This window comes from Folsomia candida, unplaced genomic scaffold, assembly GCF_002217175.1.
Source record: "Folsomia candida strain VU population unplaced genomic scaffold, ASM221717v1 Fcan01_Sc008, whole genome shotgun sequence".
NCBI lineage: Eukaryota > Metazoa > Arthropoda > Collembola > Entomobryomorpha > Isotomidae > Folsomia > Folsomia candida.
In genome coordinates this window covers 4,338,137-4,361,104 of record NW_019091200.1, presented here as the reverse complement: position 1 = coordinate 4,361,104, position 22,968 = coordinate 4,338,137, and the positions used below count along the sequence as shown (strand labels likewise).

Below are 22,968 nucleotides of genomic sequence, written 5' to 3'. Positions count from 1 at the left end.
TAGAAATCTTTTGACAATTTTTGTCACTGATTACACCAAATTTTGTTACTACTTTGTTAGGAATCATAACTTAAGATTCTTTTTCGTAATGTAATATATTTAATTACGTTAGACTTCGGCTAAAAATGCTTCAATTCTTGATTTGGATGGTAGCTTTTTTACCAGATTTAGTGCCAAAAATTATTTCCATCTGCACACTCAAACCTTTCTAAAAAACCTACTCCAAGCAACTTTGCGGGGCCTTTTAAGATGGCATTAATACCATCTTGGTAGTTAATGGCAACACATTTGGGTGGAAAAGACCCCCACTGGCCAACTACTTGGCCGATCATGCCCATCTCCGAACTCATCATTACTTTTAACCCGAAGATCAAGTGTGCAAAATTTCAAGTCGATAGCATGTGTTTAAAGAGAGTTATCGTGCGCACAGACGGACGCACAGACGGACGGACAGACAGACATCTTGGTAAGTCTATAAGGCCATCTTAAAAGGCCTAAAAATCGTATACTCATATTTTTAAGAGTTTTACACACTTTCGAATTCTCTCCCGGACCTTTCTTCCCTCTCCACAAAGAGGAGACTTTCTCCAATAAAACACAAGTAAAAAACACGACAGGAAAGTTTTACACTTAAAGTTCTTAACCAGGAGAAAGTCCTCTCCGTTCTTTGGACAACATTAGTCGTGCAATTTAGTGCAAACTTTTGTGATTTCTTCTCCCTCGTCTTCATCATGTCACTTTCGGATGAGAGCAGAAAGCGAGGCTTTCTCTCGGCTATTAATTCGCCCTAGTCAATTCAATCCGGTCAGTTGGACCGTGACCGAGTCGGGAAAGTGAAAGTGAGGACAGGCAGGTTTTGTCCGGGCTTAGTTTCCGCAATTTTATTAGAAAATCATAACTTTTGCTATGGCAAGTCCTATTTATTTTGCTAATGATTTTTGTACACACTACTGACCTCATGAATCAGAGATATTGAAATAGTTCACACGGTTGCTTGCAATCTAGATATTTCCAAGTTTTGCGTTTACTAAAATGAATGGACAATAATATAACCTACTCTTCATCCACGCAGGATTGAACTTTTACAGAAATTGAGAATTCTGAGAAACTACTACACCACTGTCGGTCCCAAAAGAATTTTAGCTTATTCTGAGAGGAAAATTTGAGAATTCTCAGAATTCTCAGAATTCTCAATTTCGGTAAAAGTTGAATCTTGCGTGGATGGAGGATACTTTATCTTCATCAGATCTGTGTTCATAATTATTACTCACAACTTATAAATAACTTCGAATGGCCTGAAGGTCTCGCATATAGTTCTTTAAATTATTTATTTACAGGGCAGAATTATTTTTCATGTTGACGTTTACGCAATAAGGTTCCATAAAATACTAAACTACCTAGATATTTATAAAGTTTACACAAGTTTGCAAAGATTACGAAGAGGTTACAATTCGTAACTTTCTCACTTTTGCACCGTAAAGTTATAAAGCAATTTTTTATTTAACAAAAATTTACTAAGAAATTCTATTCATAATTAGTTTACAAACATTTTAAGGAAGTATACCACAGTTATGAGAGTTTCCTTGGTTGGAAAAAATCTTCAAGAAATATATATTTTGTCTTAAGTTGACCGGCATTAAAGAAATTTTTAGAATTTTGATATACTAGTAAAGATGACAAATATTGATTTCTACACGTTCCAAGGATTAATCAAAACAAAATCATTCACTCATATCTTTGTAACGCAGTAAACTCGATAAATTTATTTATAGTTCATCAATATTACATATTCAACGTATCCGTTAAAAACACAACGGGTTATGACCTACTCCCCAAAAGTTGGCCCTCTTTCTCGTGTCATTAACCGTAATAAAAGCAGCCCAACCCGGAAATCTGTCACTTTTTCTGGAAAGTTTCGCCCCGAAATGAATTGGACGGAGGGTTGTAAAAGACAACAAAGTTTTCATTGAGACCTTTTTCCCATTGTTTCAAGCTCTTAAAAGCACATTAGATTTCCTCCTCTTTGACTCGAGGGGACCCTTCGTAAAGAATTTGACCCTTCACATCAAGTCAACACTGTTAACTGTAAATAAGTAAGCAATGCAATAGTACCATCTGCTACTGGACGGTATGGTCGGACCGATTTTATAATAAATATGTCATATCAGTCTTTGTAAAATTTCTACCGATTTTCCAATTGTTATACAGTTATTCAAATTTTGATCAAATTCAAATTCAAAGTATTTGCACATGCTCCGATAATATGTTAGTCAGTCCTCCCACCTCTTTTGTGAGGGCAACGAACAAAAGAACAAACCTAAATTTCAATTAAAACCCAATTTTGACAAATAAAAAATCATAAAATTCATTTCATAAATATACTCGGCTTCTTTACTGTCCGTCCTGACTCAATTTGATCTGTCGTAATCGGTTTAATCGCTCCTGGATCTTGTTGTTGTTGTCTCGGGATCTTGATCACTTTCTCGTCCTCTGCATCTTCTTTTCTTCTTGGCCAATTTTCCTTCGGTTTTTGACCACCATGCTGGCCCCTCCCACCAACTACGGTCTACGAATCTCTGCGGGGAGCAACCCGTTGATGGAAGGTCCGCTGGGTTGATCACTTCTGGGACATGTGACTGCTCATTTGGGGACGACAACTTGCAAATTTCCTTTCCTTGATTTCCCACAAATGTTCTTCTCGTCATGTCTTCCGGTCGTTCTCTCTTCGGTATATTGGCAAATAGGCAGTCCTCCACCTTATCTCGCTCCTTCTCGAGGACGCTCGTCGCCGAATGAGCAGTGTGGTCGCTGCCAGGTCCAGGTTGGCACTCACCACACTCCCATTGACGGAGCTCCATCTTTCCTGAGGCGAGAATTCGGGTTGCCTTTTCTCTCAAATCTTCCAAATTTCCAGCCAATTCTCCCACCGTGTCGACCAATGTGACGAGCTTCTCTACACCTAACGATTTCGTCACCTTCTTGGCTACTTCTTTCTCTTCAATTGTTCCGTTGGGGTTCTCAACTCTCCGAGGAAGTCGAACCGAATACCGCCTCTCTTTATTCTGCATCACAGTTTCTCGAAACCTCTTTGACGTGTCCACTTTTCTCTCAGTTTTGCTCTTCACTTCCGCCGGAGTTGCAATATCCAAACTCTTCCGGCTCCGTTGCGGAGTGACTGACTCTTGACATGAGAGAAGAGAAAGTGAAACTGCTGCGGTATTTACCCCTTCTGGTCTCTTTCCTGATAACGCCCACCCCCACACGTACTGTATTGCAGTTACTCCACACTCAAGCGATTCAATTCGGCCGGTCATTAGCATACCCTCATAATCGTTCCCGACCAATATTTCTATTTCTGGATTTTCTGAGTTGAAGTCTGTAACTGACACCTTTTTCCGTGCGAGTTCCTTTATCCATTCCCCTCGTGGTATTCGCGGAATAAATCCCACGATACCTTCCTCATCATGCGCCACGAGGGTTTGAGTGTGGCTTCCATTCAAATCTCCGATTTTCAGTTGGTAGTTGTGGTGAAGCATTCGTTCCGTTACTCCTCCTCTATAAATCATCTTTGCTTGTGTGAATGTTCCAACCGCTTTCAACCCCAACGCTCTGACTGTATCTTCTCTTACAACCGTGCGATGCGCTCCTCCGTCGAAGAGCAACCTTGCTACTCTGTATCCGCCACGGTTATCTTATAATCTGACTAACAAAGTTCTTGAGAGTACTGCACCCGAACACTCTTGACTCGCCATGGCGCTTGATGTCTCAGTTTGTAGTCCTCCAAATCCTTCCTGACTTTTCTCATCCTTCATTGCTCTATTTACTTCCATATTTCTGTTTGAAGGATGCTCATAGCACATGATACTATGATGACGTCTTCTACAAATTCCGCATTCTATCTTTGCTTTGCACGCGGCCGCTCGATGTCCAAATCTGAAGCATGTGAAGCACCCTCTCTTCTCACGTATTCTTCCCTCCTTTTCCTTATAACTCATCTTCTGAGCCGCATAACATAAATTGCTGGCGTGACTCTTTCCACAAAATATACATTGACTCGACCTCTGACTTGTAATTGACACGAGCCCTGCTGCAGTTGCGATCTCTTCTTCGTGGCCTGACTTCTTCGGAGATTGTCGTTGCCCAACTTTCTTCTTCTCTTTCTCCCCGCTCGTCATCTCAATCTTCCATTCGCTCTCCATCTCATCTCTCAAAAAATCCAATAAACATTCCAATTTTGACTTCGGGGGGACGAGAGTTGACCCCTCCACCTTTGAGAAATGAGAACGAAACCACGTGGCGAGCGTCTCCTTCGGCAAACTCTTCACGATCATGGGGAGTAGATATGGCGACGACTCTTCCGACTTCACACCAAGTGACTCCAAATTCTGCAGTTGAGTTTGGAGAGCCATGAAGAATTTCGAAATCGAACTCTTCTCCTTACTGAATAGTAGCTCGGCCAAATCTGTCATGTACATTGCAACCAGCATCTCCTTCTTTCCATACTTCTGTGTTAACATGTCGACGGCTTTCTGGTAATTTTGAGGGGTCTTTGGGAAACTTCCTACGATTTCTGCTGCTTCCGTTCCACTTTCCATGGACTCGACGAGGTATCGGAATTTGTCGGGAATTGATAATGACTGGTCCTTATGAATTAACTCATAGTGTGCCCACCACCCGAGCCAGCTTCTCATCTTCCCGTCGAACTTCTGTAAATTGCATTTGGGCAGCTTCACTCTTCTTTCACCTCCACTCGAATTTGCACTTCCGACGGGCGATTCCGGTCGACTGGGAGTTGAAATCGCAGTCTTGATCCGCAGAATCATCTCTACTAAACTCTCATTGATCTCTCGCCACTTCTTTCTGCTTTGTCGATACTTATCTTCCAAATTCTGTAATACGTAGTGGTCGAGAACTTGACCCGCGTAGTGCTCTGCTTCTTCTGTCAACTGTTGAATAGTCTGTAGCTTCCGAGTGAGAATGGCCTGGTCCGGCTGTGCTTTGTCTAATTCTTGACGTGCGATTTCCATATCTTCATTCAATAACTCCATCGACACTTTTCTTCTCATTTTCATTTGCATAAATGGGGTTTGTTGCACTCTCGGCGTTCGTGGTGGTGGTGAGCGCGGCGCATCTTGTAATCGTTGTGGCGAAGGAATAACGACGTCTTCTTCCTCCTCCAACTCCTCTTGATTACGGGCTCTGGTCCCTCCACCTCCTCTTACTGTTTCCTGATTAAAAAGGCCCCACATTTTTTAGGAATTATTCACGCACGACAAAATTGAAACAATATGACCTGGCTATACTCCCGTCCGGTGGGAGTTAACCACTATGTATTTAGTGTGTCGATTTCCAGCACGACACCGGCCTGATTCTTCAAAATGTTCTGGTCCTGCGGTCCGAGTTGCGGCTGAGTCCTCCTCACCTCCTTTTAAAATCCAAATTTGAGTGGACGACCCGGCTGCACTATTTCCTCTTCAAATCTCGAGACCTGGATTGACTGTCCTTAGGGCGACAGTAAACCGCAAACTCTTTATCTCCTACTTCCTGGTCCTTTGTATGTCGTTCTTCTCCTCCCACCGTCTGCACTAGGCCACAATGGGATGAACACTCCTTCCAAAACTCGATGAATTAACTACCCCCCACCCGGGGGCGCCAATGATTTTAAATAGCCACTCCCACTACCAGCAGCGAACCTATTCAGGTTTGGGTGGGTGTAGTCTCTTCGCCGGTTGAAAGGATGAGACTTCTGCTTTCCTCCGAGAAATGGTGCAAATAATGTGTGCACAACAAATGACGATCTCTTTAATGCAACGCCAATTTATTGTCACAATTTAACTCACTAATTATTACACCAATTGTCCACTATTAGGACCACTGTCTCAGCAGTAAGTCTGCTCTGTTCCTATTCTAAACTACGACTCTTTTCTACCTCTTGTTAACCTTTTCTCAAATCCAAGGTTAATTGTTCATTGCCTTTCTTTCTCTCTTGCCAACTCACCACCACCGCGAATCAAAAATAGTGGGGCGACTTAAGACACAAAAAAGAGAGATTTTCATGCATGAAAAGCTTATATTACGCAAAATCAGTCTTTGTAAAATTTCTACCGATTTTCCAATTGTTATACAGTTATTCAAATTTTGATCAAATTCAAATTCAAAGTATTTGCACATGCTCCGATAATATGTTGTCAAATCCGGTAATAAAGTTTTTTAGAGAATATTTTACGGAAATTTTATTATTATTTATTATTTATATTTGTTTATGCCTAGTTTGCTTTGTGGCATTTTCATTTCCTTGTTACGTCGAAGGAGCATAAATCCGAATTATTCTTTACGCACGTCCCTCTCACCCACATTAAAGATCCTCTGTCCTTGTTTTTCTACGTATTCCTTGAGTTTTTGACCCTGTGTTTCTCCCACATTGAAACAATACACAAAGGAGTCTGTGTAATAAAAATAGTTCATAGGTTTTCACTGCGATGGTTGTTTTTACTCAAGGCGGTAACATTTCACGTAGACTTTTGTAACATGCGTAGTTACAAAGTTAAGAAAGTTTCCAGCTACAAACTTATTTATCTGGTTGGTAAATAGGTACACGTGCAGTTTGAAGAAGTTCAAGCATATTTTTAATGTAAAACTTAATTGCCGTTTATAAATAAAATACAATATTGAATTTAGTATAAATACGTAGATCAATCATCTTCTACATTTTTGTTGTCGAGAATATCACACGGAACAAACTTAAAACGCTACAAATTTCGATAAGCTAGAATTCAAATGACTATATTTTTGCAAATTTGCAACCTCTCTGGAAAAATTCAAAAGTTGTCCCACTCCACGACACATATTGTTCCTAATAATATGCATCTCGTGTCACATATTGGTTTTTGGTCTCGTTTTATTTTATGTTTCCGCCGAGTCGATGCGAAAATTCATAATGGAAGAAAGGTTACTCGGCTGCTTCCCGTGGTACATGAAATATGAGCCAGATGAGATAAGTGGATTGGATTATTGACGATGTGGATCTCGCCGCAGCATATTTTGGGTCTTGCTTTATTATTATTCCGACAAAACCGAGCCACCAGTTCGCATCGCAAGATTAGTTAGTAGGCCTTTTCTTCCTCCTCGGCTGCTGCTTGTTGGTTGGGTGCAGGATGAGAAAAGTGGCAGCTTTTCCAGCACAAACATTAATCTTGTCTCGTTGTTCAAAACGTCCAAATCACGGGAGAGATTTTTACCCGGACCAATAATTCAACCAACGCTCTCGTGCTGTGCAAAATTCCGGATAGATTTTCTTGAAACAAGTCCCAAATCCGGGAGGACACTCTTAAAAATGTGACTAGTAAAAAATGTGGTTGGTGTCAAATTCTTGAAAGAATTATAAACTGACAAAATTTGAGAATTTTTGAACTGTTTTGTTAACAAAATTTATAAACAAAAATCGTAATAGTTCCGATACGAATTTCTCAACGTAATCGGTCACAAGTTAGTTGAAAATGTTTATAAAATTTTAAATTATTTCACACAAAATTTTCATCAAATGGTGCTAAATTTTTTGTTGCTTAATATATCTAAAAATTTTTACTGCCAAATTATTGGCAACCTAAATCGGCAAAAAGTTGTAAGTTACAAAAATTGATGTCACAACTTTCCCTGAAAAATTACCAGCCAATTTTTTTTACATTTTCCATGAAATTAATAAAGCAATATAACCATTCCTTATCCGCTGTCTATCTGTAAAATATAAAAGATCAAATTTCTAAGAGTAGCAACACCCGGGTTTTCCAGCCCCTCGCAAATCTCCCGTGCAGGCAGGAAGGAAGGAAGTGGTTCTCTCTCCTCCACTTGCTTTTCATACTTCAAAACCAACACAATGTTCTGATCACTATCAATCCACTTTATACCTCCTGATAAAAACCAACAAGAGCACCCATTTCACGGACCCGGCAGAAAGCATGTCATCCATTCAGAGGCAAACTTTTTCTGTTTGTCAAGAGAAAAAGTTTGTGCAATTAAAATTCCAAAAATTAGAAATTTTCGAAGTTTTGATTTGTAGTAACAACTACAGATGGAGAAATGATTTTCTATTAGGTCGAAATGACACAATTAAGAAATCGAATATTTATTTTATTTTAAGTCAAGTCAAGTAAACCTTTATTAATTTTACATGGCGAAATTGGCGACATAATTCCCACCTAAAAAACTATCGCATCATTCACGCACGTCCCCCAGAAGAGAAAGTTGCGTGCTAAAAGTTCATCTTGATGCGAAATAAGTGGCGTCGTAGTCACAATATGAATCTCTTCTTTTCTCCCCATATCAAAATGATGGGACGCGACGATAACACTACACAAAGGAAAAAATAATACCCCAGATTTTCTGCGGGACTGGGTTTCCTCTCCTCTGGCGTAAATAAATTTCGCGAGATACAAAAATGCAAAATATGAGCCGTGTCATATTTATTTTCTGCGATAAGGGCAAAAGTGGCAATAAATTAGTGCATGAAAGTAGTGATAGTATCGATTTTTTGCGGAATAATTTTCCGCGAAGTATGCAGAACTTTTCCGCGGAAATTAATTTGAGAAAACCTGAATTTCTTGCATAATTATTGTTACCGACCCATAAAAAAGCTATCACGGTGACGATTTTTTCCAGATTATTTACCGTGAACTTTTCAAGAATTTTAAAATTTTAAAATTTTAAAAAATTTACAAGACTACGATTTGTCCATACTCATTTTATTTTTTTTTACAGAAAATCTGGAAATTGGACTCCAAAACCTAAAACTGAATCTTCCCAAACCAAATCACATTTCAAAGTGAAAGCCAAAGTGAAAGCGATTTCCCCTTAAAAAATCATCATCTCTCCCCATTTATTCCTCACATACGCAAATTATCGAATTTACTTTGAAGAAAATCTCATCTCGACGTTGCTCCAGTGAAATTGTGCCTCAAAGCCAAATGAAACTTTGCTACGCGAAATGAATGCAAGGATCAAACAAACAATGGCTGCAGCAGCAACTTCTCGTTCTCATTTTAATCCATGAGAGGAGGAGACGACGTATTTGCATCAATAAATAAATCAGAGTGAAATTTTAATCGCGACAAAACCACAAGCTTCCCAAATACGAAATCTCTCCCGTTACAGACTCGACCGGATTCAAAGGATAAAACGAAATGTGATGTGTTGTGATGTCGGAGTGGATTTGAATTCAAATAGAAATCAAGAATACAATGGTCGTTTCAGGGAGGAAAATATTGTGCTAAAATCATTTTCTGATGAATAAATTTAACTTCGCGGACAATTATCATGCAAAAAATTCGTTACGAACAGTTTAGATTCGTATAATGCCGAGAGTGTTTAAATTTCTTCGCCAAATTCAGTTTAAGTCGTGCAAATATTAAAACCTCATAAAATGATGATGATTACGAAGTCAGTCCTTTTAAAGAGAACAATTTACCATTGCATATTTTTTACTTGAGTGAATAACAGCGTTAAAAATATTACTTTTCGTCAAAATGGCGAAATTTTGCGGCGTTTTCGCCTTCGTCGCCCTCCTGTTCGTAACCACGATTCATGGGGAAATTGTGTGTCCGGCATATCAAGAAATCCCGTTTTGCTCCTGTTTCGTGCTCGATGACCAGTTGCACATTCAGTGCAGCGGGAGTGACATTCCCGCTCTGAAAAAATCCCTCCAAGTTTTAAACGGCCCGGTGAAATCGTACAGTGTGTACGATTTGGATTCCCGCGCGGCTATTTTGCCCGATGGAGTTACGGACAATGTCACGTCGCCGGTGTATCATTTGCAGGTAAGCAATTCCCCAGGAAATCATTATTCGAAAATCTTTTTTCACGAACTTAATGTTTTGGTAAGAAATTAAATGGCCATAATCAAAACCGTGAATAATATTTTTGTAACGAAAAGTTATTTTTTCAAGATCAGTTAGATAACTTAGAAAATTTTTATTCACGTCAACGTCGCCTTGAGATGGATTATTTGTCCGAATAAGTCCGATAAATTATAGTCGCACCAATTTTAAGCGATAGATCTTGTAGAAAATATTTCAAAAAAACAGCTTGTAACTTATTGTCTTATGAATTTCACTTTTCCACGATTTTATAAAGACTTTAAACTTTATACCGCTCGATGTCACATGACATACTTATTATTTCTGACTATTTTGAATGTGAAGCATACAAAATGTAACTGGAACTATGGTAGGCTATAGATCTCTATGCATTTCTGCACTTTATTCTTCGAAATTACTTAACTCTCAACAATTTCAGAATTTCAAAATTTATCCACAGAGAAACCAGAATGCTAATTTTTTTCGGCAAAATTCTTGCAATTCATAATGCATCTCAAAATGTGAATTGTATGTAGTTGAAAATTAATTTATCTAGTCTCATAATTAATTGGATCATATTTGTTAAATTGTTTTATGACGTGAATACCTAGCTTTAATTTTTATTCACAGAGAAACCATTTAAATTTCTTTTTTTTTCGGCAAATATTTCACTTCATAATTTATCGCATGATAATTTCGAAGTAGACGATATTCTCATCTAGTATTATTAAGTTTCATCAGATAATTTGTTAGAATTATTTTATGGCGTGAATAACCAACAATAAATATTAAAGTTCAATTAAATCCAGCAATTAAGGTTAACGTTAAGTACTTGCGTCTCCCTTGGTGGTTTATCTGTCCTCTTCACGTGGCATATTTGTCAGTGACATTGTCACCCATCCCAACTGTCCAAATATATATTAATATCTTGTCCCTAAGAACTAGGGAATTTTTTCCCCGTGTGACACGACACGACTCCTGCCATATGTTCAGATCGAAGTGAAACAGAGACGAAAATATTGATGTACGCGAAGCAAGTTGATGCAATCCAGGTCCTCGCTTAATTTGGGGGGATGTGCATAAAGGATGCAGTCTCTTTAGGGTCGCACTTTTAGTGATATTATCCATGCAACTTCCCCACGTTAGGAGGCAAGCACATCAAGTTGTAATCCTTTTTAAGCGATCTAAACTTTGATCAAAATCTTGTCATTTTAAAATTGTTTATAATTTTTGGAATTTTTAATATTTTTTTGCCATAAAAATTTCGAATTTTGCAATAGTTATTCAAGATTATGAGCTAGGTCTTGTTTGTCTTTTTCATTAGCTGCAATAGTTTTAAGTGCAGGAACTCCACTTTTGTCGCATCAAATTTGTGTGCCAATAGCTGCGAAGCCCCAGAAAAGAGGAACACGTCCTCCTGCACGACCCTTTTTTTCCTGGGAAAGCTGTCGTCTTTTATCGCACTAAAAAATCCTCGATTTCTGTCATGTTGTCTCCGAAATGTTGTCAGAGGTGACAATAAGCTCCGCACTAATGCATTCTTTGTCCATCCACTTTCTCTCTCGTGGATCAGACCAGACTCCAATTATTATTTCCTCCATCATCCGCTTACTCTCCTCAGATCCGGAATTCTACTTTGGGCAGAGTCACGTCAATAAACCTCGCAAAATATTTCTGTACATGAAAAAGTATTGCATCTTGCAAATTGAAACTTTTTTTGCCACAGGATTTCTAGAAATTTTACAAATTGCGAGCTATTCACGCCGTTAGAAGAACAAATCAATGTTATGATGTTAGTTGTGTTCGTAGGTTTTTTATTTATTGAAATGATCCACAAAACATTGTTTCGCAATATTTGTCCACAATTCGCCATCCTTTTCGCGAATGAGTGCAATATGGAAATTATATTACAAACAAATAAATAGATAATATCTTCGGATATCTTTGACTTAATAAAAGATGTGTGGCCTGATTTTCAATGGTAATCATAGGTAGCAAAATGATTGAAGCACTTATAAGTTTCAAGACGTAAATTTTCTCAATGTCTCTCAATCAGAAATCAAATAAAACAAAATTTTGACGTGAGTGCACCTTTTGTACTTTTCGTTACGGAAAATTATTATCCGATCCACCACCACCGACAACAAAAGATGAGCAGCATGTGACATATCCAGGAGAGAATTTGAGCTTTCTTTCTTAAGATGAACAGGTTTAGGCCGAACACGTGTGTGAGATGTGATGGAACTCGATTTATCATTATCTCTTCTCCCACACGGTGAATTACGCAAGTGAAAGCAATAGACTTTCATGCTGAAAAAAATCAATAAATTGATTCTGCAGGTGATGTGATGGCAAAAAATGTGAAATATTTTGTACATATTAAAATTAGCATCAGGTGCTTAAAAGTGAAAATGTGATGGAGTCATGGGACGGAGAATATACAATTTTCCGATTTGTAAATCAACCCAGAAATCTTCAGTTGTGTTAAAATTGTGTTGGGATTACAGTACATTTTCAGTTTTCAGTAATTTCATGAATAAAAAATGTTGTATTTATTCATTTTAACACAACTAACGTTTTCTGGGTTGATTTTCAAGTTAGAAAATTCGATATTGTTGAAAAAAAATTTAAATTTTATTACTAAGGAATATGAGCACCTGGTTTAGTGGTCAAAATTTAGGTTTTGGTGAAAATTTCTTATTTACGTCAAACCACGAATTTCCATAATTCAAACTAATTTTGACATGAAATTGAATAATCTGATGCATTTAATTCAAACAACGTTTCTAGTAAATCCTAATGTTACAAAGTTTAACAATTTTGTAAAATGTAAGATTTGGTGTAGGGATCAAAGTGCATTTTCATTTTTTAAGTAATTTTAGTTACGCCCCCAAATGTTACAAATTTTAATACAAGTCTTCTGGGTTGATATTTTTACAAATAAAAAATGGCATATTTTCTTGTTATAAAATTTAAACTTTTATTCACGCACATGCGACCTTATATTCCGGTCAATATTTACATTTTGATGGCAATTTCATATTGACGTCATACTTTGAATTTCTACGATTCAAACTAATTTTGACATAACATGATGCATTTAATTTAAACAACGCTATGGAAATTATGATGTTGCAAAGTTCAACAATTTTGCAAGATGAGATTTGCTCGCATATTTGTAAGCTGCGCAAGTTATATAAAATGGTGCAATTTAAATTGCATTTAAAAAAATAAAAACACGCCATCAGTCTCATCCAGCATGGATTTCAATCTGATTTGCATCATGCGAAATATTTTGAAGTACATTTATCTAATTATTTATAAACGTCATGTTTTACTTGTGAGGTACGAATTTTATAGACGTCAATAAACAAAAAAGGATTTTGCAAAACAAAATATTTTACAAACATTTACGACACGCGTAGGATCAGCGTTTGTTTTCTTAGCGTATTATTTCGTGTGTTTCAAAAAGGGAAAGTTTTTTCCGCTTGGTAGTAAATCTCGGGGTACATTTGTTTCCTCCATTATTTTACTTTAATGTTGTTTCCTGTCATTCACCTCCGACTTCCTGGCTTCGATCAGATTTCGGTCAGCCCAATAAATACAGTTCGCCTCTTGTTTCTGGATTGGCTTGACTTGACTTTTCGGTCCAAACTTGAATATAATTCTATAAAAGCTGGATCAAATTCATGCCACAGTTCTCACGTTTAGCTTAATTTTGCACACATGAATCAATTTAAATGTTGGAAACACTGCTTTAAAGAACATGATTCGAAAACCAATTGATTTTCTGGGTTTGAATTTTAATAAAATTACAACTTTCATACTCGAAAAGTCTAGCTGTAAATAAATAGAAACAAAATGAAGCAAGATTCAGTACCGTGTTTGTAAACTGTGCAAACCATGCAAGAATATTTTTTATAAGCATTCGTTAAACAAGTAACGGTTGGCATTGTATACAGTAAATATGTTTGCAACATCTTGCACAGATTTCGAAATTTTGAATAATTTTATGACATTAAAGATTTCAAACCAGAGTAAGATGAACCCAACATAAACTTTTAAACACAACATGTGCTGCACACATGGAGAGTTGATCTGTATATCAAGTACATAAATAAATAGTTAATTTTCAAGATAAACAATGGCTTGAAAATATCACAATTATTACAATTTGTAAGTTTACAAAATTTACGGAGTTTACTGGGTTACAGAAATTGCTTTCATATACATATAAACTACTTTTCTCATTTCGTGGCCAGAAATTTGAATTTGATAGGCAATTATTGTTACTTTTTGGCATATTCGTCATTCCGAAGTTAATTTTACTACAACATTTGTTACAGTGTACCCAATCCACGCATTCGATTCTTGATTGACGTTTCATTTCTCATTAATCGCCCTATTCATCGCACAAATTCCTCCTTGTGTACAAATAATTAATTACTTTTTACTTTTGCGAATTGCAGATATCGCACTCCTCACTGGAGGACTTGGCGGAAAACAGTTTGCGCGGCCTGTCGAAAAGTTTGGAGTCTCTGGCCATTGTTTCCAGTCGGCTAAAATTCATACCGCAAACCACGCTGTCGACGTTGCGACGATTGAAAATTCTCGACTTTGAAGGCAACCAAGTCCAGGAATTGGGACCTTACAGCTTCCACAATATTCTACTACAGAAGGTAAAGCGTTTAATACTTTTGTAAAATTTTGCCAATTTAGTAATGACTTTTTTCAGTATTTTCATAATTTTCTAATGAATCTGGTAAATTTTGTTACTAATTAAAGGTTGTTACTTTAAAAGTGAAAATTGTTGGTAATAAGATTTGTACCAATTTTTTACAAATTTTTGCTGCTATTAAAAAATTGTTACATGTAATAATTTTTAATAGCAGCAAAAAATAGATATGTATATTTTTTTCGTCCCTTTACAAGTCCCAGTCCCTACTAACTTAGCAGAATTTCATGTAGTTCACATCCGGTGATAATTTTTACTAAATTTTTAAGTGTGCTTTAGACATTACATTTTGCACAAAATTTTGCGCATTTCTTCCACCCAAAAAATATGTTCTTTCTTTCTCCTACATTAATCCGAATTGACGTCCTTATCAGACATAAACCTCATTTCCGTTCCAATGTTCATTTCGCGTTATCAAAAGTATCGCATCATTTGGAGGAAGATTAAGGAATAAATCTGTAGATTTGGGTCATTATGTGTCCAAACCAAATGCGAATACTTTCCCAGCTTTGTTTAAACGATAAGAATTCTGAGAATTCGAATTTTTTTCCCACTGACGCAGTTAGTTATTTGACGGCGTGGAGAAAGTATTTTCTTGAATGCAATGATTCAGAATTTTCCTTGTTTTTATTTCATCCTAAAATTTATAGTTTTTAACTTTCACTCTCGATTTTAAGAATATGCGGATATCTTTTTTTTTTTAAATTTAGGTTTTCCCCCATCAAATCTAAAGTTAATTCATCATTACCGAATCTTCATAAATGAAAAAATGATTTATTTATTTTTTTCACAAAATTATTTATTTCTGGCAGTCCTCCAAACTAACTTTTGTAATTTTATGAACTGCGATAAACTAAAGTTACGATCTTACCTAAAAATTTGAAAAAGTAAAACGAAACTTATAACTTAATAAAATATATTTTTTTAATCTACAATTTTTAAACACTTGAATCCTTTATTAAATTTTATTAATAAATCCTAATGAAACCTATCAAATTCCTAAATTTCAGCTCAACCTGAAAGGCAACCTGCTCGAGAACGTGTCCGAACACGCCTTCTGGGGCCTCGAGGAAACCCTCATGGACGTCGACATGTCTGAAAACAAATTGAAAACCGTTCCGTTTCCCGCCCTTCGTCGCCTCCACCTTCTCTCGTCCCTCTCCCTCGCCTGGAACGAGCTCACCGACCTGGCCGCCCTTCTCCCGCCGACACTTCCCCCACCTCCTCCCGCCGAACCTTCCCGCTCAAAAAAATCCGGCGCGTTCGACGTAATTCGAAATTCCCTCAAAGCAGGAACCCCGCCCAACAACCTGCTCCCCGCAAACAACGCGCCCCACCATCCGACCACCACTTCCATGGACTGGCCCCTCCTCAAATATCTCAACCTCAATTCAAACTACCTCCGCTCCCTGCATCGCGGGACGTTCAACTCGATGCGGAACCTTCGCACGGTTTCGATACACCTCAATTCTATCGAAGTGATAGATCCCGCCACATTCTTCCCGCTCGTCGAACTCGAATCTATCGACCTCTCTCACAACAAATTGTCCCTCCTGCCGTCCCCCACTTTTCAAGAAAACGTGAAACTCGTGTCCATCGATTTATCGAATAATCACCTTCACTCAATCGGCGAAGGATTGTTCCAAAACCTGTTCGAACTTCGAGAATTGTTCCTCAACGGGAATAACATAATTCAATTAACGTCCCCCACTTTTCTCGGGTCGCCCCAAATCTCTATCCTCTACTTGCAAGGAAACGCGGTAAAATATCTCGAATCGGGGATATTTTTCCCGCTCAAAAATTTAACGGAAGTCCGGCTAAGTGACAACTTTCTCCGCATTTTACCACAAGACGTCTTCCTGCGTAACGAACATCTCACTTCGGTCAGTTTGGATGGGAATTTGTTGGGTAAAGTTGTTCCCGGGACGTTTCAAACTTGCCGCGGGTTGAGGGAACTGAGACTACAGAATAACGAAATTACCACCATTCCCGCCGGTGTTTTGGAAGGTTTGGAAACCTTGGAGGAGGTTCACCTCGAAAATAATCGGCTGAATGGGATCAAAGGGTTGGATAATTTGAGGCGGATTAGGCACGTGACCCTGTCAAGAAACTCGTTTGAAAAAGTTACCGCCGACATGTTACCGGGAACGGAGTTGAGCTCGTTGAGTCTGGGGCATAATAATATTAAGGGGATTTCGGATGGCGCGTTTGCTAATCAGACGACATTGTCGCTGCTCTATTTGGGGAATAATCGTCTCACTCGGCTGGGTCAGAGAGGTAAGGAAAAGGATGAAATTAATCAGATTATGGGTCGAGATGCATGCAAAGCTTTCTCTTTTTTGAGGGAAAATGGTCTTTCTCTTTTTTTGGATTTTTTTGGATGATGTAATTTGGGAGAGGACAATTCTATTTGGTTTTAATGGGACGGGGAGGTAAAGGGAGCAGATGGAAAGGTTGCCAGACTGTGAAGAAGAGACAAAGGTTGCATAAACCTTTTTCATGTAGCTTTCACTAAAAATATATTTTAAAAAGTCACAATTTCCTAGACTTAAAATTTTTCAGTCCAAAATTTTGTCCTTGTTCTTTAAAAAAACTGTCAGATCTATGTACAATGATAAACTAGATGTAAAATGTTTTGTATTTTACAAAGAGCGTTGTTGTTTGCAAAACTAAATAAATAATTAGGGTAAAGTTTAAACGCCTATTTTACTAAATTGAAAATTTAATTGAAACGATTAAAATTTAGATTTGATACTTTGACGAATATTCGTACCTAAAATCATAACCTTTGCATAAAATTAGCTTCATCTCCCCAAAAAACACTTAATCCAAACTTATTTATTGAATAAGATCATTTTAACCTTTCTCCAAAAATCACGTCGAATGTAACCTGTAAGTGGTCAGCCCTCTTGTTAGCATTAACGTCATAAATAACGCTTTATATTTGTTTTCCTTTCTCTGAGAATCTTCGTAACTCAACTCTTTGTAAACTTCGTTAATTTTGTAAATTTCAATTCTTTGTAACTTGGTAACAAACCAGAACTATTTGGTTTTGATGAAAGGGAGCGGATGGACAGACTGTGAAGGAGAGACAAATGTTGAATAAGGCTTGTTCACGTAAGGCTTGTTCATAAGGCTTTCACTAAAAACATCTAAAAAATTCGCAATTTTCCATACTTGAAATTTTGCTCATACAAAATCTTGTCATTTTCTTGGCAAAATTACACCAAATCTACCACGATAACCTTAATGTAAAATGTATCGTATTTTAGTAACGACGTTGTCCTTTGCAATTTTTTTTCGTACAAAATCACGTCCTCTTTCTGCAAAAAGCGATTCAAATCTGCAATGTTTAAAAGGATATGTTATGTTTCATAATTTACGAATGGCGTGATAATTTACAAAATAAGTAACTAATTCAAATCATAATCTTGCAGAAAATTCGCATAAAATTAAATTTGTCTTTCCAAAAATCACTACGTCCAAGTTATTAGATAAGATCAAAAATTCAAGGAAATTTCAATCTATAAGTAGCTAGCCTTAAGATGTTAGCCATTTGTCCCGCAATACTGCAACATATTTTATTTTCTGAGAAAAAATTTCTCACGCAAATCTTTGTAATTTAGTAATAAACTATTACAGTGGGCTGATAAATTTTGGAATAGTTTTATAAGCTTATTTTCCTTCGTAATCTATTGAACTTGAGTTACATAAAAGTTAATTTACAGTCAGCAAATAACTAAATTTACTAGGTTACAAAAATGCGCTGGAAGTGCTTTCTACTTACTTTTACCTCAAAAATCAAACCAAATTTCCTCTCTCGCCCTATCATTTAGAGTGTCTCCATTCTTTCCGCTTCCCCTTACACATTACACGATTACATAATTTCTAAAATCATGATCTTGCTTTCTCCCCAGCATTTTCCGGGCTTCGCTCCCTCGAGCGGCTGTACCTCCAGAGGAACAACATTTCGTGGATTCACGGCGACGCTTTCTCCTCGCAGACCAAAGCCCTTCAATACCTTGATTTGTCCTTCAACCAGCTCAAGACCATTAACCGCGCAATTTTCTCGGGTTTGGCATTTATTGAAGAGATAAATTTATCCCATAACGATATCAGCACGCTGGAAGACGGCTCCTTCTCCAATCTCCGCTCCCTCAGAATCCTCGACCTCTCCACAAACAGGATACAATCGCTCCACTACGCGTCCACCTTTCATCCTGCGGGGTTGGAAATTTTGAAAATTTGCTGTAACACGTTGTCCGAGCTTCTAATCGGAATTCCCGCCACATCGTCCTCTTCTTCGCTATCAAGCGGGGAAACTGGTAGTCTCACCTCGCCCCGATTTCAATCACCTCCAATCGCCCTGAAAGAATTGGACCTGCAACAGAACGACCTGACCGGCTCGGTCGTCCGCCAATTGAACCTGGGAAGGCTCGAGGTGCTGCAAATTTCCGGAAATAATTTGACCGACATGGACGAAAATATGTTGGACGGATTTCCCTCGTTGAATTTCTTCTCGGCGGAAAAATCCCATATCACCTCGTTGCCCGGGAATGTCTTTAAATTGAACCTTAACTTGGCGGTGATAAGACTGAGTGATAACTTCATTAGTCACATACCCGATTCGGTTTTTATTCCGGCGGGGATCGGTGGAGGTCAGGCGGGGGCAGGGGTTTCTCCGTTGAGGGAGCTCCATTTGAGGCATAATAGGCTGAGAGCGTTTCCATACAAGGCGTTGGGAAATTCGACGCTTTTGGAGGTCTTGACCTTGTCGGGGAATCGGATCAACACGCTGGATCTGAACAGAATCATGCTCCCGAGGATTAAACAGTTGGATATGAATGACAACAGATTGACGAAAATTATGGGGGGAAGCATGACCAAGTCGACGCCCTTGTTGCAGGTGAGACTGAATAATATTGTTTGGTTTGAGTTATAAAATTTTGATTTTTTTTACAATTAAACACAACTGGTGCAATTTGAATGCAGGCCCGTAGCGACGTGTTGTCCGGCCTGGAGAGTTTGGCCGTGGTACGGCCTCACTATGCTCTCCAAAAATTACTGAATCCCTTATTTTATTGCTGATTTATTGCTGACCCTGATTTTACCTAGTGTATTTTATTGCTGACCTTGACGGTACGGCCCCTTGGGCTGTACGGCCTGGAGAGTGTCTCTCCACCTCTCTCCAGTGTCGCTACGGCGCTGTTTGAATGAATCGTAAGTTTGTGAAGTTTGTACAAACTTTACACGAAAATCCAAAATTAATGAAATTGGCAATATTATTTTGTTATCATATATTTAGAGGTATGTACATTTTATGTTGATTTTATAAATTTTCGGATTTAAGTTTTTCACTTTGCTAAGTATTCACGCCACTAAAATAATAATTACTGTTTGTTTCACGAAAATAATGTCAGATTCGCTGCATCCACAACGGTGACAATGATTTATAGATGACCTCAAAAAGTTTAGAAATTTTTGGAAAAGTAGATTTTTGCGGAAATCATATGCCTAATGTATAACACTTTAAAAACTTTGGGGATCACCGCAGTTATAAATTTGTTACCAACTTATGTAATTTAGATAACTTTATGAATAATGCAATTACATAAAACAAAGTCAGTAACGCATCCTTTCCCTCTCCAACAGGTCGTCGACTTTGGTGAAAACAACATCTCCCGCGTTTCCGACGATCTCGTCCGTAACGTTTCCCTCACCCAGATAAACTTTGGGGGCAACTCCCTCCAAAAAGTCCCCTTCGCATTTTCCGAACGGTTCGTAACGTCCGCCTTCGTCTTAAACATGAGCGGAAATCCACTGATCAACTTTTACACGGAAAATCATCCCTCCCGCAACTTCTCCGTTATGGATTTATACTTGTGCGAAACGAACGTGAGTTTTTTGACGAGTGAGGAATTTAAAATTTACCCGCGCCTTCACCGCCTCGTGATTAAGCGGAATCCACTCACCCTCCTCCCGCCGGCGGGGTTTTCATCGCTGCAAAATCTGAACTTGCTGGACCTGAGTGAGAACGCGATTGAGGATTTAAAGCACGACTCCTTCATTGGATTAGTTACACTGAAGTCACTCAACCTCTCGCACAACTCGATCAAAACGCTGCAGCCCTTTCATCCCCATCTCGCAGGGCTTCAGGTAAGAAGAATATCATTCATTTCACATGTTTGAACTTTCAATCAGAGCCAGATTCCCCTCATTTGCTCAAAGTGTAAGACTTGCATCATTCCGAGGGGTCGTGCTTAAAGGACGTCACGGTTTACGAAAAATTTTGGCTTAAGTTATATATATAGGCAAAGTACCACTAGAAAAATTTCGTTTCCGAACTATATTAATTTTATGTACATAGAAACCACAATTCCAAAATTTTAATTTTGATGTAAGATATTAACGCCGGATGCAAAAAAAAGATTTTAGTAGAAATTAAATAGTTTACTTAGGTGAATTAATTTTTGAATAGTACTTGGTTACAATTTTATTACCGAAGGTTTCATGGAGTCGCGAGGCGGATCAATTAAAAAAAATGTGTATGTTAAACCAGATTACCCTAGCACAATCTCACGCTAATGTTACACATATCAAAATATTAGGTAAAAAAATGGCATTCTTCCCGTAGAACCCCCATTTTCGGATTACATCATACTCAATCATGCCACCAAATCACGTCTTTCTTGAGGGAAAAAATTGCTGAAAGTGCAGTAATAAGAAATTATGAAATTGCTCAAAGTTGAGGCCAGTGGTGAAAGTTGGGTTTCTGAGATGAAAAGATTTTTATATTTCTATTATATATATTTCTACCAAATCCAACATTTCTTGCCGATTACATGCACTAGTAAATCTTCAGATTTGTAAAAAAAAATGTTCAAAATATAACTTTCTCCCATCTAAATTTCATATGTACAGGAAAGGAATTACGTGATATTGGATAATAGGGATATTTATACTTATTGTATATTTCTACTAATCACAAATTTCACGTGAATTATGCTAAACTAATAAATCCCCAAATTTCTAAAAAAATCCGAAAATAACACTTTCACTTTCTCCCACCTAAACAAAATTTGTACAGGAATGAAAAAATCATGAAATCGTAAGAGCAAAAAAAAAGTGAAAGTGAGCCCAGAATCAGAAATCCTGTCCAAATTAGTGCCTCAGTCAGTCACCAAAATTATTAGAAATGTCACCCCTCCAAGAAACGTGGAGAAAGTTCACATTTTATTCATTCTTCTCCACATCAAATTCAATTTTGAGTCAAACTCGGTTCATCGTTCGCTCAATATAATCAAATCAATCCGTTCTGTAAAATTGTCACATATCTGGCTGCCTCGTTAAATAACACGCTGGGGTCGGCTCCTCGAGTCCCTGGCGTAACTAAAACCTCACGTTCGAAGGAAAGCCGTCTGGCATAAAAATGTCACCAAACTTGCTTTGCAGTGACTTTAGTTTTACAGTTCTCATGCCATGCAAACAAATTTTCAGAATTTTGGGCAGAAATTCCCTAAGCATTAACCGAAACATTGAGCAAACTCACGTTAACCTTCGCAAATTTAATATTGAACAATTTCGCAACACCACTTGCTCAACAGTTTTGCAAAATTTGCGAGATTTCCCAAAAATTTTGCTAGACAACTATGTGATTTTTTCGCAAATTTATCCAGCAATTTAGCATGTTCTTATTTCGTAAAATTATTTCGAAAACTCATCTTCACCAAGAAAAGATACAGAAATCAGTGGAAACAATATCGAAATAGGTGTTTTTAGTAGATTTGCGAGATTTGCTAGGATTTAACATATTCGACCATACATAGATTCGTACGGTAGTCAGATTCTTGCCCATATTAACATAACTTCTTACCCGTAAGATGAAAATTAAGCAATTCTCTCAGCCCTTGTAAATTGTATTCATCGTAAAATTCGTAACATGATAAGGTTCACCTTATCAGGAAAAATTTCCTTGCAAGCTTTGTAAATTTGCGCAGGTGATTATTACTTTTTCGTGTCTATTCATCTCAAAACTAATTTGAGAGGTTAATTCCTTTCTGTTTGCTAAGTATTTTTTTTTCGAAAAAGAATCGCCTTACCACTAGATACAAATCTATTTATCTAACTAATAATACTAAAATAATATATTTTTTATAAATGGCATAATTACATTGCACCAAAGTTAAATTTACGGTTCCCACGATATGCAAACAAATTATCTCCATTTTTAACAATTTTGGCGTTGCAACTACTGCATACAATAATTGCACACAATTTAAAATTTTAATAGATTTTAACCAAATCTTAATTAATTATTCATAAATACTTATACTAAGAATTATTAATACTAAAATAACATATTTGTTTAATAAATGCCATAATTGT

General features: G+C 37.5%; 2 protein-coding genes across 2 annotated transcripts in view; one reads left to right on the top strand and one right to left on the bottom strand.

Annotated features, from left to right (window-relative positions):
• Positions 1-22,968, top strand: part of LOC110853552 (protein artichoke) — a 208,977-nt gene that overhangs the window by 135,674 nt on the left and 50,335 nt on the right. Inside the window, exons 6-10 of the mRNA XM_035854233.1 lie at positions 8,755-9,809; positions 14,318-14,527; positions 15,594-16,860; positions 18,501-19,489; positions 20,236-20,739. Of these exons, the coding sequence (XP_035710126.1) occupies positions 9,519-9,809; positions 14,318-14,527; positions 15,594-16,860; positions 18,501-19,489; positions 20,236-20,739 (3,261 nt within the window). The 5' untranslated portion in view covers positions 8,755-9,518. The remainder of the gene's footprint in view (positions 1-8,754; positions 9,810-14,317; positions 14,528-15,593; positions 16,861-18,500; positions 19,490-20,235; positions 20,740-22,968) is intronic.
• LOC110853553 lies at positions 3,693-5,249 on the bottom strand. The gene has a single exon (XM_022101839.1). It carries the CDS (start codon positions 5,247-5,249, stop codon positions 3,693-3,695), a length of 1,557 nt encoding a protein of 518 aa, XP_021957531.1.

Bases quoted from the DNA above. Each gene is read 5' to 3' on its own strand.
- LOC110853553 (XM_022101839.1), bottom strand. From the start codon at position 5,249: ATGTGGGGCCTTTTTAATCAGGAAACAGTAAGAGGAGGTGGAGGGACC.